The 14,758-nt window shown below is 38.8% G+C and overlaps 1 protein-coding gene across 9 annotated transcripts in view; it reads left to right on the top strand.

The window, feature by feature from the left end:
• Positions 1 to 305: 305 nt before the first annotated feature.
• The window catches only part of LOC101848208 (probable splicing factor, arginine/serine-rich 7), a 64,798-nt gene continuing 50,345 nt past the window's right edge, over positions 306 to 14,758 (top strand). For all 9 annotated transcript variants that reach the window (XM_005100437.3, XM_005100440.3, XM_005100439.3 and 6 more), the window contains exons 1-4: positions 306 to 653; positions 9,939 to 10,075; positions 13,019 to 13,119; positions 13,698 to 13,853. In XM_005100437.3, coding sequence (XP_005100494.1) covers positions 526 to 653; positions 9,939 to 10,075; positions 13,019 to 13,119; positions 13,698 to 13,853 — 522 coding nt within the window. In that variant the 5' untranslated portion in view covers positions 306 to 525. The remainder of the gene's footprint in view (positions 654 to 9,938; positions 10,076 to 13,018; positions 13,120 to 13,697; positions 13,854 to 14,758) is intronic.

Below are 14,758 nucleotides of genomic sequence, written 5' to 3'. Positions count from 1 at the left end.
GGAGTTTTAGTTTTTTTTATATTTTAATGACCTCTCGCCTTTCATTCTAAAGTCAAATTAGACAAAGAAAACCATCACCCTTTCCTCCGGAAGAGGTTTTTTGTCAGCGTAACCATTTAAAAAAAGCGTTCTTCCGAAATTTATCCCAAAACTTGCTAGTTTCACTTTGATTTTTTAAAACTCAAGTAGGGTAACTCTGTTCGCAAAGAGTGCGCTTTTGTGAAGAGGGCGCCACCAAATTTGGAGGACACTTTTTTAATTGGCTCAAAGAGAGAAGTGGCCCATCTTGTTATGTACTATCATTGCCATCACTAACGAGGACGCCGCTGTCAAACGACGTTAGCCAGAAGTCGATAGTACGAAATAGGAACAATAGACTTTAAAAAATCTTTCGAGATTTTGGAGGGTTAAGGTCCCAACCTAGATTTAGATATAGATCTAGAATCTAGATCTAGATCTAATTCTCAAATGAATCCTGCATGAAATAGAAAAGGAAAGGATAAATCTTGTTCTGGAAGTGAAAAGATGTCCGACAGGCTTGAGACGCGTGTGATTCAAGTCACAAATGTAGCTCCAAGCTGCACCAAGGAACAGCTGAGGACACTGTTCAGCTACTTGGGGCGTGTAAAGGAACTTCAGATGTACCCTCCTGAGTAAGTAGCTAGATCGGCGCTTTTTCGGTAGTTCCCACCCCCCTTATTTGATAGAGCCTGACCTACATCTAGATCTATATACTTTGATTCGCGGCAAGCTAAGCTAAGATGTCAAACCTAACAACTGCAAAACATTAAATTGTGGTAAAATTCAGGGGGGCATGCCCCCCTGAAACCCCCCACCTTGTTTTTATTAGGTCAGGCCCCCCCCTGAAACCCCCCCTACTCTTGGGGCCAAAACCGGCGAATAACAAATGCGGGGTGGGAACTACCGAAAAAGCGCCACTAGATCTAGATTCTAGATCTAGCCTTCCGCTTAATTTTGGTCTTTATCTGTTACTGGGCAACATCCCTCTCGACCTGTTCGGTTGGTTTTGGCCCGGCCCAGGCCTGGGATATTACATGATGATTAATCTAGATTCTAGATCTAGATCTAGTCTACAGTACAGAGATATTGTTTTTGTATCTTATAAATTAATAATAATTATAGCCCCTAGACTCTAGATTCTAGATCTAGACTAGATCTAGAAATCTAGATTCTAGCTGTCTAAATCTAATTTTTAATATTTTACTGTCGATCTCTACTTTATCTTACAATTGGCTCAGGCTTAGATTCTAGATCTAGATCTAGATCTAGAGAGGGTGGAATTCTGGGCGATTTTGTAGTTTCGTTCGTTAAAGTCAAGAGTAGGGGGGTTTCAGGGGGGCTTGACCCCTGACCTAATAAAAATATGGAGGTGGGGGGGGTTCAGGGGGGCATGCCCCCCTGAATTTTATCCTAATTTGATGTTTTGCAGTTAGGCTGCATCCCTGCTCTTTGTGTAGCCTAATTCAAATAGTATTTTTATTCTTCATTTCAAGACTTCTGGATTTCTTCCTTGGAAGTAAACAAATGGATTGTGGTCTTTAACGAACGGAACTACAAGATCACATTGAATTCCGTAACCTAGATTTTAGATCTAGATAGAGCCCCTGTACGGCATACCGTCACCTTAGTGTTTTGTGATGACTATTTCCGGAAGTGAACTTTTGAATTACCATAACTTCGGCTCTTTCAAAAACGTCGACCCAAAACTTCGTTTTGTTGAGAGGCCAGCCTTTCCTGTAGGCGTGGGGTCAGATAGTGTATAAAGAAGACCCCTAACCGAGACTTGACGCATGTCATGAGATGTACCCCATACCCGGTATGATACCGTCACGTGTCGGGGTTTCTGTCATGGCATGTACCCCATACCGTCACCCACTACACCCCATACCAGCACACCCAAATTGAAGCACAACTAGATATCTAGGCGTTTGAAAAGAGGAAAGAAGCAAAGACGAACTCCTTTTGTACAGTGGGCCTAAGACAGAACTAATCATTAATGTTTATGTCTAATGTTTATTGACATATTTATAAGAACAACCACCAGAACAGACTCAAATACATCTTACTCACACATAGGTACATGAATGTTTCATTTTACTCTTCCTCACATATCACAACAAACTCACTTTTGAACATCTTTTACTCACACACAAGTACATGAATGCTTCATTTTACTCTTCTACATGTATCACAACAAACTGCGGAGCGGTCATCGTTGTAAACCAATCCCACCTCCTTTTCATCCTCTTCCCCCTCCTCACTCTCTCCTTTTCTTCTCTTTAGCTTCATCATCCTTCCCTTACACCCACTTCATTTCCCTATTGTTTCTTCTTTTTCTTCCCTAAGCTGCTCTCTGCTACTCCAACTTCGTTAACTTTTCTCCTCTTTTCTCTTCAGGGCTTGTAATAGACCGTGGCACCGCGGCAATTTGCCTTGGTACCTTTGCAATTTGCCGCAATCATCGCAACCGCAATGCCCTTAAAATCACAGGGTCAACCGCGGCAATTTTTGCCGTGCCCTTGTTTTTAATTTTTAAAAATGTGACGCCATGAAAATAAATCAATATAATTTGTCCTGTGCTGTCAGTTGTGGAAAAAAAAAGAAAAGAAAGTTATACAATGTACAAGCGTTTTGTCGGGTTCGCCATCGTGACCGGTCATTGAACCTACATCACAAGATACGGCATCGTGTGAGCACCGGTTGTTGGGGTTACCAAAGTTCATTTAAAGTCTGGTCGCCGCGAAGTATGGGACTCCGGAATAGGGGGAAATTATTTATTTTTTTATTTCAAAGATACACGTGAGGAAAAGGGGGGGGGGGGGGGGGTATGAAGACATCCTGTCGGAGTTGTCAGAAATCTCATCAAAACTTCAGTCAGACACTGCTCAGCTTGACAATTGTGTCAATTTTGTCAAGGCTAGTGCAAACACACTCACACCAATGATAACCAAACCTCAGTAAGTAAGCCAGTCTTTTTCTATATTGTGTGTGCCAAACATATTTTCAATATTCTGATCCAGTCATTAAGTCATATGACATGCTGATTGTTTAGGTCTTTTTTATACAACATACTTTAAGTCATATTTTCAAAACTTGTTTTCAACATAGAGTCATAACCTCATTTAATAACTGTTTAACAAAGGTTTTTAGTTATTCATTCTTTTTTTCCCATACAAGTTCATAAGTTGTTTTCACTCCTCATTTTCTTACATGCAAGTTCAAAATTTGTTTTCATTTTATCACTACACCGCCTGAAAACCACTCTGTTTGAATCTCATTAATGATCAATGTCTTACCTCTAATTGGTCAAATCATTCACTGTTTTCTATTGTGCCCTATTTCCAACAGTCATACACATTATGCGTTTTAATCCAATCAATGAGGGGTAGTCATAAAGGCATTTATGTGAGATGCAATTGTGATCGTCTGATTTAAAACTGTGACTTTTAGTGCTTTTGTTTTGATGTGATTTTACTGTGATTTAGATTCTACTTACTTTTCATTCATAATTTTACAAATTCTATAATGTTCCAATAACTTTATACTTTTATAGAGAGTAAGAATAAATTGTATTGTTATAAACGCTGTGATGCATGACCCGGTATTACCAACTTTAATCAATAAAATGATCCCCTGTGAATTTTGCCTTGGTGCCCTAGCAAATTGCCTCGATGCCCTCTGATTTTTAGGCCACACCTAGGCAATTTTTGCCTGCCCTCTTGAACACCTAATTCAAGCCCTGTCTCTCCCTTTTTCTCTTCCTCTTCTTCCTTTTTCTTCTCTTCTTCCAATTTCTTCGTACTTTGCCCATAAGACCTACTTAGGGGCCTGAGCCTGCTTCTCTGTGTTGAAACCTTAGAGTTCCAGCTTGTTGGTATGGGCAGGTCGACGAACAAGGGGGCAGGAATGAGTTGATTTTACAAATCAAGGTACTTTCTGTATGCCCCCTCGTTCTCCATAGGTTCGATTTTGTGCCAATGGCAACGGCGGACCAATGCATGTCTGATGCCATCCATCCAGTGGCAATGGCGTGATCAATTAGCTTGTCAAGGACAAAGCAAAAGTGTTGTCCTGAGGCAGTTTTTGGGGGGCTTGGGGTGTCACCAGAGTTTCATCTTCCAATGGTCTCAATGCCTGCTCAGGCAGACAATAGTCATGGTCCTGGTTATCCACAGGACCCCGAGCTGGTGTTGAAACCAAAGGTAGCTGAAACTCTGCTGCAGGATCCAGGAAGTCCTCGGAGGTACATTCAATCCCCGATAATTCCAGACCTGTGGTAGAAAAGTCTAGGGCATCAACTGACCACTCACAACTAGAGACAAGGGCAGTTGGGGGAGGGCCAGCAAGTTCTTCTTCTGAAACAGAAGCAGTAGGAGCTGGAACAATATCACAACATGTGGAAACAGTGACTGGAAGAACATCATCACAACATGTGTATACATTGGACAGAGGAACATCATCATCATCATCATTACATACAACGGGATAGAGTTTCCTTCATATAAATTTGTTTCAAACATTAAAAAAGAAAAATCTAAAGTCGCTCATTTTCCAATGAATCCGTGTCTAAATAGATCTGTAGATTCTATCTATATCAAATCATAGAAACTAAAAAATCTAAAATTCTAAGATGCCATCCATAGTCCGTCAAGAAATAACTATTTTTCCAAGTCACGCACCATGTAAAAAATATAGTGACGGTATGGGGTACATCCATAAAAAAATTGTACCCCATACCGTCACCCCCCTACGGGCGCCAATTTTTACAACAAAGAGCAGCGAATGGTTTGTGGCAGTAACTAGACACCTTATAAACTGAATGAAAATGCGAAACGAATCCTGCGGGTACGATTATAGAACCAATAGGTTATTTCCAAAGACGCATTGCACATCTGCAAGCCGTAATGGCTGAATGCGGTTCTTACCTTTGGAGATGAAATGGATTATTTCTGCTCACACAGGTGTCTGATTCTGCTCAAAATTGTTGAACTTGAAAACAAAACAATGCTGAACGGAATTGTTTAGCAGACAGCATTCCAGGTTATCGCATAATTGTCTGGTTGTCCAATTTTAGGCCAAATGCGTGCCAACTGACGGTATGTATTTATTTTTAGATTTAGACCCCTTTTTGAACTTGAATGGTCTGAAAGATAAACAGCTTCTAGATGTCTAATCTCCCCATTTAGTTTCTCCCCACAACTCCATATATATGTCTTATATTGTCCACGCAAGCTTGCAGATTGTTTTTGAATGTACTGTCTGTGAGTCCATTGTTAAGCTAACATCAAAGGCAAAGAGAGTGTCCGACGCTAATTTAGAACACTGCAGGGGTCGCCTTTTCTGTGCCTTTTGCTTGACTGACACTGTTCTGCCACCACAAGTTCTCATCTGCAAAGTTTGTGCAGCTTTTGAAAATGCGAATCCTCTGTATGTTTCTCCATTTCTTAACTGGGCTAAAATATTCCCCAAAAATAGATATATAGAGAAATGTTGGAAAAATAATGCGATATTTATGAAGAGAAATGAAAGATCATGTCCGAGTGAGGCACAGGGGAGGGGGTACCTATTTTTAAAAAATCATTATAAAATCACACATTCACTTCCCACAAATAACACTTGCTCACACAGTTAAAAGTATTGCTGTCTCAAGTGAAGCACAGAAATCTGAGTGAAAATCTGAGTTTGGCTTTTGAGATAATAAACTCCAAAATGGAATGTAATTTAAAATGCAACATTAGGTTAACAAAACACTTGTACCAGAAAATGCGTAAATGCTATAGAAACTGAGATTTCCAGATCGAAAAAAGGATCGTCTTGTTAGTCTTAAGATGATCTTTAGAATGAGATGCTAAAGTAAGAGGCTTCTAGGTTTGTCAGATTGGGAGAAAGAACGAGGGAAAGAGATACAAAAATTACCAAAACAGAGTTACGCAGGCACGGCGGCGGGCATCGCTATCAATATGGTTGTTAAGCACGGGAGTAGCTGACTGACAAAAAAAATCCGTGGCCGAACCGAGGCTCGAACCTGGACTTTCTGCTTTGGAGGCAAGCGCACTAACCACTCCGCCACCACGCCACTGTAGGCTACAGGCTTTAAAAATACTGCTAAAATAATAGATAATAATAGATAGCATTTGTATAGCGCAAATCCCCGCTCAACAGCAGGCTCTATGCGCTTTACACTATATTACTGCTATAGTGCTTTGCGGTCCTGTTGCCACCGTGAACGACAACAAAGTGGGAATCCCTCAATGACGTCAAACAATATGGCTGTTACTATAAATATCGGCCAATGGCGTATATCTGTGGTTCTAAAGTTATCCGCATGTGCCTAGCACATCTGTGATTGGTCGACATTTAGAGATGACTATTTCCACCATCTATTTTTGTCTTTCGGGGTGTCCCTGGTGAATATACTAGAAAACTATGGAATATAGTAGGATAGTTTGATTGAAGACGTCATTATTTTTTCAAATAACTTGGATCAAAACGAATAGTGTCTTTAGGCCATTCCCAAAGGGGGGACATTTCTCGTTCAAGCACAGTAGAATTGTAAATGGGCTGATTCATCATTTCACGCTTGTAACTGTGCCTGATCAGGATCTGCAGCAGTTTCCCTGCTGCTTTTTCTTTCCTCATCTTTACTATTGTGGTTTTCCTCTTCTTCTATTGTATGTTTGTCACTCTCTTGTTACCCGCTATTTCCAGGGTGCCTTGATAGTCGAAGCAGACCTTGTGCTGTTAAAGCTAGAGAGGTGAGCAGAGTAAATCTGATTCCCTGTAAGGACTTCTCTGTTGACACCCACCCCTTGGCGCTCATATGGCCTTATGCAGTTGCGAGCGCCGTAAAACCCTCTATCAAAAAAAAATAGAAGGTGACAAGTGTAATTATAAGTATGAATATAAACTGGAAAGGGTACATTTACGTACAAATTAAATATACACATATCTTTGCTGTGTGTGTGTGTGTGTGTGTGTGTGTGTGTTTATGCTTGTGTATCTGCTTACATGCCCGTGTGTGCATGCATGTGTGAATCTTCCCGTTCCTTTGTTCATGTGTGTGTGTTTGTGTGTGTATGTGGATGTATGTTTGATGTGTGTGCTTGAGAATATAATATTCTAATGTATTGAGAGTGTGTGGAATGGCTGAGCAATACCAAAATGTATTCCAATTGTATATTTCTTACACAAAATGGAAATAAAGATCATTATTATTATGACGATGAAAGAATAATTATAAAAGGTGATAGTGATAGATCTAGTCAATTTGAGAGGGAGACCCCGAAAGACGACAAAAATAGATGATGGAAATACGTCATCTCTATATTTGGGCCAATCACAGGGGTGTGTTAGGTGCTCTCTAGCTTCATGTGTTTAAAAGTAAAAATTTACTGTTTTTACTTTCACTTCCGCACACTAATGCACTGCTTTGGGGTCAAACTGCGGTAATTTTTGCTGCAGATCACACTTCATATATAGTCATTAAAACTGTCGCAAGTCATTAATTTTCAAGAAAATTTCAAACCAAATTGATTGGCCTTTGCCAAAAAGTGAGATTCGCGGGTGTCACAAATGAATAAATGAGGTCTAAAATCAACTTTATGAAGAAGTAACTTTTGAAACATCCTCATCCATGTATATTATAAATAGCCTAATGTTTACTCTGACAGGCTCAGTAATTGCCAAAGCTATGCAATTGTCTTGATGTAATCTGGCTTAAATGACAGACTGAAAAGTTCGTTCATAAACATGATGTCACAAATTTATGAATTTTAAAGTTCCTTTCTTCAGCTAGGCTGAGGTTATATTTGAGACAGCAAACAGCTTTCTAAAATAGTCTAAAAAGTATTGGCTTGATATATGAAAATCTTCATTAATTTTTGATAAAATTACTTTTTTCTGTCATAATAGTTATGAATGAATAATAACTTAGTGCCAAAAATACTATCAAATATATCTTCTTTTTTTTTTTGACAAGGATTGTCAAAATAACACATTCACATTTGTGTAATTAGAGCCAAGTTATAGATTGACCACTAAACTAAACAATTGATTTTTTAGGCAAAGCGGTCATGACTAATACCCGAGCATGAGACAGGAGTGAAAGTATATCCTCATAAGTTATAGTCAGTGTTATATTATAACAGTATTGTTATTATCATGTTGCGGTATGGTAGTGACTGTGGTATATCATGACATGTCACATTAATGAGAATTTTAATTTTTGCCATGCATGCCCCAAATTGTATCTTCCCATAATTTGATGTTTGTGCCATGGAATGCTTCAATCTTTGAAAAATTGCTCTTGATAGTAGCACCAGTTGTAGTTGTGGGTAGGTAGGATAGTGTCTTTGCCTAAGATCCTGGTACTTAGGAACAAGGAAAATGCGGGATCTTAAAAAGGGAACAGGATTGAAGCCGAATTGTCAGGGGGAGAAGTAGAAGCTGCAGTGCAGGCCCCCAATTGATATACACTGGAATCCTGTTATAACGAGAGGGAGGGGACCGGTTCCAAATGTCCGTTATAGCAAGATTCTCGTTATAAGGGATCTAGTAATAAATTCAAGGGAAATAGTAAAGTAGGCCTAATCATTGAGTCTGCTTTTCGGTTTATTTCTTTTTGTAGTCTCCCCTGATAATGATTTGGTTCAACATGACCTTTAATGCCTTTAAGTCTTACTTGATCAAAAATCGAATCAGGTGTCTTTCTCTAGCGTTAGCGATGTTGACAGCTCGGCATTGGCGATCAGAAAGAAAGTTCTCTAGGCTAACTCGCCCGCTGTGTTGTCTCCAACCCCACCACACCCCGCCCACGTGACACGTTCGCTCCGTCCATCACAGTACAGCACAATAACCTATCCATCCTGCTTCGGAGAAGTGAGAGGCATGGTAAGCCCAGATAATCTAGACTAGGCTGGCCTATCACACGATGCGTCTGCTAATGTCTGTGCATGCCACACTCTCCCAACTCATTGGATCCGGCCTTCATTGTTGGCACACGTGGGCTTTCCCATTCTTTGTTTCGCAAGATAACCAATTTTCTCAACTGGCGAGGTTTTACATATATATATAATGAATAAATGGCCTATGCGCTGTGCACAACAGCAGCTATAGTCTGCTATAACTGACTCGCGTGTTTGTCTGATTGCGTTATAACAGTATTTTATCTACAAAGATAAAGGAGAAAAAAAACGGGGTTTTAGAATAGTGTCTTTATAACAGACTTCTTGTTATTTCAGGACTCGTTATAAGTGGATTCCACTGTAAAGGTAAAATGATCCCCCCTTACTTCGACATGTATTGACATGACCCCGTGGCGGGTTTATGACTTAAGGTGGGCAAATAGTGGTATCCTTCATGACCAATCACAATGGCTTTAGAGGCATGTCATTGTCACGTATCCCACCTCACATGTGATGTTAAGTTTAGGTGGAGGGCTCAAATGTGTGAGGTTTTTGAAAATAATGGCTTCGATGAGTTCACACCTTGGCATGACCCCATCCGGGGCAAACATTGTATCCAGTCATTGGGACTTAGAACAGATGTGATCTTATTCACGAGAGTGGATGATCTCCGATGCAAGGAGCAGTACAATGATCGCAAATTTTCGCTGCTTGATTAGTCAGCTGCACTGGCGTGGTTTTTGCTCCATAAATGATCTGAAGTGCGGGATCTTAGCCGAATGTAGTATTTTAGAGCGAGATCTTAGGGGGTGACTTTTTTGCTGTAAATTTCCTTTTTTTTAAACAGCGGGATCTTTTGCGAATGGAATTGCGTCGGAATCTTGGGTGGAGAGTAATGTATAGTACCGGTACAGTCAAAGTCCAGGGTTTTCCAAAGCGGTTCTTATACTGAGTTTCATGTTCACTCTTTTTCTTTCCTTTTGTACATATAATTTTTCTATTATTCATTCACAGGTCCATCGATGCTTCTATTGTCACAGCTAGAGTGGCATACATTGAGTTCGAGGATGCCACTACCACAGGGGTAGCTTTACACCTGAGCAGCACAGTTTTTGTTGACCGTGCCCTCATGATTGTTCCTGTAATGGATGGTAAGTTTCAAAAGACTTTGAGTTGTATACAAAGATTGATGAGACTTTGAAAACCATTTGTGTTTGCGTATTGAAAATTCATTTTTGTGGTGAAAATTAAAGGATGATTTTTCGTGTACTTCTAAGTCAGCATGATTTTGTGTTACTTTTATCAAAGCTTTCAAACAAACAGGATTTTGTGTTACTTTTATCAAAGTTTTCAAACAAACAGGATTTTGTGTTACTTTTATCAAAGCTTTGAAACAGAAAGCAATGAAGGGACAGTCTTTCCTGACATACAGAGAAAGTGAAAGTCCCAACAGTGGACTGGTATTGTTTTGAGCCTTCTAAGTTGTCTTTTCATTGTGATGTGCGTAAGGCCTCCAAATAATATTTATTAGGGATTTCTGCATGCTTCTAGGCACTGCAAATATAAATGTTGGTGTTTGAGGTCCTAGCTCAATTTTCAGCCTCTGAATTTCTGTTATTGGTATTTGTCATATCTGTAAATTCTTGAACTTCTGTCTTCTTAATGGACCAACTGCATTGTTGTATTGTTCATTTTACAGTGTAGTCTTGCCTGTGCTCACCTCAAAACAGTTGGACTGTTTGTGTCATCTTATATTAGTTTGTTTGTGTGTCCTGATGTCAATGCAACAGTATGTGAGACAATGTAGGGAAATCAGGCGCTCGTCAAAATAACAAAATCGGAGAAACAGGCATTTTTCTGCCAGTTAGCAGTTAGGCAATTTTTATCAATTTTCATTTTTTGGCTAAACCCCTTTAGTGTCAATCCCAAACAATTTTTGCCATGTCAATTTTATTGAAAAAAGTTAATTGAAGGCACAACATAACCTAAGCTATTGGAGTAACCAAATCTTGCGACCGACCGTTTTCTCTCTAATTTCACCACTGAAACCAGGCGACCTCACCTCCTTCGATCGAAGATTCTTGGCTTCTTTTAAAGATAGATGGGTGTATTTTTTTCTTTGAAAGCAAAACAAGTGAATAAGCTTTCTGATGATACCAATAACTCAACATGCCCAAAAATTGACGAGCGCCTGATTTCACCGCGTCGTGACACACATGAATAGTATGTTGTCATGAACTTCAAGGCTCTCCAGTTATAAGCTAAGGGTCCAGTGCACCAGTTCAGTTACTGTTCTCTCCAGCTATTATAGCTTGATGGGTTGGCTTTCTTGGGAAACTTTACACTCAGTCCAGTTTTCTAAATTTATGATTTCGGAATTGATTTCCCAAGTTCAGAGTAGAAGATCAGCAGTCAATAGAGATCTTTGACTTGTCCTTTAAAGAATGAACACACAATTAAAGCTTCCTACAGGTAGTTATATTGCATAAAAGCTGAGATGTTGGCCTATGCTCCTGAATGGGGCTGAGGGTTGTGTTTGGCTGAACTCTGTGTCACCTTTAAAAAGGTTATATAATTTAATAGGCTGTCTTAAGTCCAGAGTCATATCTAGTATTTTTACTCAAATTATAAGCTATATAACTCACTCTCATAAAACATGCTTTTTGTTATAAGTACTATTTAATACACTTGGGTTGTCTTTATGCTGCTCGCATAATATTAAAGAAATCTCTCAAAGAGCATATAACACCAATGCTAATTCAACTACACTGGCTCCCGGTGAAAGCACGAATTCAGCACAAAATAATTGTTCTTTGTTTTAAGTGCGTCAACAACATTGCACTATCATATCTTTGTGACATGGTCATCGAATATATGCCATCTTGGCCTTTAAGATCGGCGACGAAAAGACTTTTAAGACCTGTCCAAAGCAAAAGTCAGAGATTCGGAGGGAGAGCTTTTTCACACCACGCCTCCTCCTTGTGGAACGCTTTACCAGCTCATCTATGGGAGTCCACTGCTTTGTCAAAATTTAAATCAGCACTTAAAACTCATTTGTTTCAGTCCTGCTTCAATCTGTAATTTCCGACATTCCCAATACAAATATTATTATGTTCTCTCAGTATCTATTATGTTCTCTCAGTATCATTTATTCATGCTGTTCTGTTATGTAAGAATTTATGACTGAATTCATCAATGTGTGCGAGGGTGTCTGGGTAAGCTTTGTGGGATTGTCTTTACTCAAGGATGTACTGGAGAGAGAGAGAGAGAGATGTGCGCTTCATATGTTTTTTGTATTATTGTACAGCGTATTGAGCACTTCTTTGTGGAAATGCGCTATATAAATGCAATTTATTATTATTATTATTATTATTATTATTATTTCAGTGTGAAAGAACACAAATTTATTAATTGAATAGGGTAAGAAATTAATGAAACATCTTAAAAATAGCAAGGAAATGAGAACCGTAATGTACAAGTAAATGACCAAAACTGATAACATAAATTTAGTGTTCCATTACAGATAGATGAGACAGGAATGCTTGTACCAAAGTGTTGTTTATCTAGTTCTAGGTTAATTCCTTGTTCCAGATATGATTTATGTGCAGAAAAATTGGATAGAAGGACTTTGTAAATAATCTTTTTTCTTTAAATGTGCAGAACTGAGATGTCATGAGTGTACTGTGCAGAGGAAGTTAATACAGACTTGCCAACCTTTCCTATTTTGTAGGGAAATTCCTTAATTCAGACTGCCTTTCCCTTGGTCTGAATAAATGTTCCCTTTTATTTGGAGCCATTTAAATGAAAAATCTATTTTCTCTCTTAAATTTGCTGATACTGATTTTATTGGTGCTTAAAAGCATGAATGAAGTGTGATCCACGGTGTCTACTTAAACAGTACTTTAAAGTGTATAGAGAGATAAGAGTATTTGGTTATGGGTAAAAGAATTTCGTGGGCATTTTCCCTATTTCTGCCTTGAAAAGGTTGGGATTTTCCCTATTTCTGTCTATAGGATGTTGGCAGGTCTGTTAATATAATTTAATGTACCATATTCATCGATATTGATGCTTCTTTATTTTTGTTTGTGATTCAGGGAAGATACCAGATGAAAGTACTGCTTTGCAGCTGACACCACAAGCCGTGGCGGGAATGCTGCCAGGTCAACCTACCTGGCCAGCAAATGTTGTCAGTCAAGTAAGCATTTTCTCAATCTAATCAGCTTTGTGTTGTTCACCTTTACTTTAACCTCAGAGTGACAGATTGTTGATAAATTTGGTGTGATTTGCAGTTCATTAGTGAAGTCATTTGATGAAAGCTTGATGTATAATAGTTTAGCCATAACAATAGAGTCTTTATTAACCTTTTGAGCCCTTGCCTCGTGTACACCGTTGGCGCTTAAAATTGCCTTTATGCCTAGCCACTGGTACACTGGTGGGCGAGACCGTATCCCCAAATCGGCCCGCCAGTGACAAAACGTGCCCAGAAAACAGTGTTTTCTACATATGTTTTCTACACAGGACATTGTTATTTTGAAGATTTTTCTGAATGACACTTGTAGTGATGAGGACTACCCTGAGTAGGATATGGAATGTGATTCTGAAAATGATATGAAAATGAGAATCGCTCAGGCAGAAGGGGATGGTAGTCTCGGGAGGTCAGGGTTCAAAGGGTTAAGAACTTAATTGACCAAAGATCAGTCTGTTCAGTCAGTTACATTTTGACCATTACGTAGTATTCACTTTGTGGGGACTGATATTATTCCTGTTACACAGGTTACTGGAACTGGCTCAAATCAAGTGATCACAACAAATGATCCTAGGCTGACTTCGCTTGGACTTCCGCAGTATCCTCCTTTGCCAGCCTCTACAGATGCAAATGTGATTGAGGAGATAAGGCGCACAGTTTATGTCTCTGATCTGGAACCAAAGGTATTGGCTTTTTTATATCTGAGTACGATTTCAGTTTCTTGTTGTAGAGAGTACTTGTGTGTTTCAGACTGTCTTTAAGGATAGGGGTGACCTTTGAGATCCATTTTTAAAAACAAAAACTTGAGATAGAATCTAATTACAAAAATGTGTCACAACCAGGTTGAATCAGGCTCTCTTCAATTTTTGGGCATGTAGAGTAATTAATATCATCTTAAAGCTTGTTCATTTTCTTGTGTTCAATGAAAAAAGTACCCATCTATCTTAAAAATAGATGTCGAGAAATTAACTTATTACCGATTGAAGGAGATAAAATTAGTGAGAAAATGGCCGCCAGAGTTTGGTGTCTTCCATAGTTTGAGAGTCCTTGATAACTGGAAATTTTACATATTTTGTGCTTTTATTTAAAGCTTTTCAGTGAAATCCACAGTGAAATGTATTATTAAATGGGGAGAAAAGGTGTGGAGCCTAAAAAACAAAAATGGGTAAGTTGCCAAACCAGTGGAAAAATGCCAGTGTCTTTGATTTCATAATTTAGATGATTGCCTGATTTCACCATGATGCCTCCCAAGTTATTTAGAAATGGTGGGATCTTTATATAAGCCTTTTGAAGTTATGTTTTCTTGCTACAGTTGCTATGGAAACAGAAGCTACCTTTAAAATAAACATAAATAATTCCACAAGGTTTTTTAATTTCTTGACCAAATGTTCTCTAATTTGGTGAGAGTGTACCTTTTCTTATTACAAAATTTTAGGTAGGAGGCTTGTGAGATTTGATGTACTGTAGATTACATAATCTATTGTAAATTAAATTATTTTTTAAAATGTCTAATTTTCTTCTCTCTGCAACTTTACTTTTCTGAAGTGAAAGTTTCCTGAAAGTTTTATGCAAATAGGATGAGAATTAA

The sequence above is a fragment of the Aplysia californica genome, unplaced genomic scaffold, assembly GCF_000002075.1.
Source record: "Aplysia californica isolate F4 #8 unplaced genomic scaffold, AplCal3.0 scaffold00247, whole genome shotgun sequence".
Lineage (NCBI taxonomy): Eukaryota > Metazoa > Mollusca > Gastropoda > Aplysiida > Aplysiidae > Aplysia > Aplysia californica.
The sequence above is the reverse complement of the archived record's forward strand: the minus strand, read 5'-3'. Positions and strand labels throughout refer to the sequence as shown.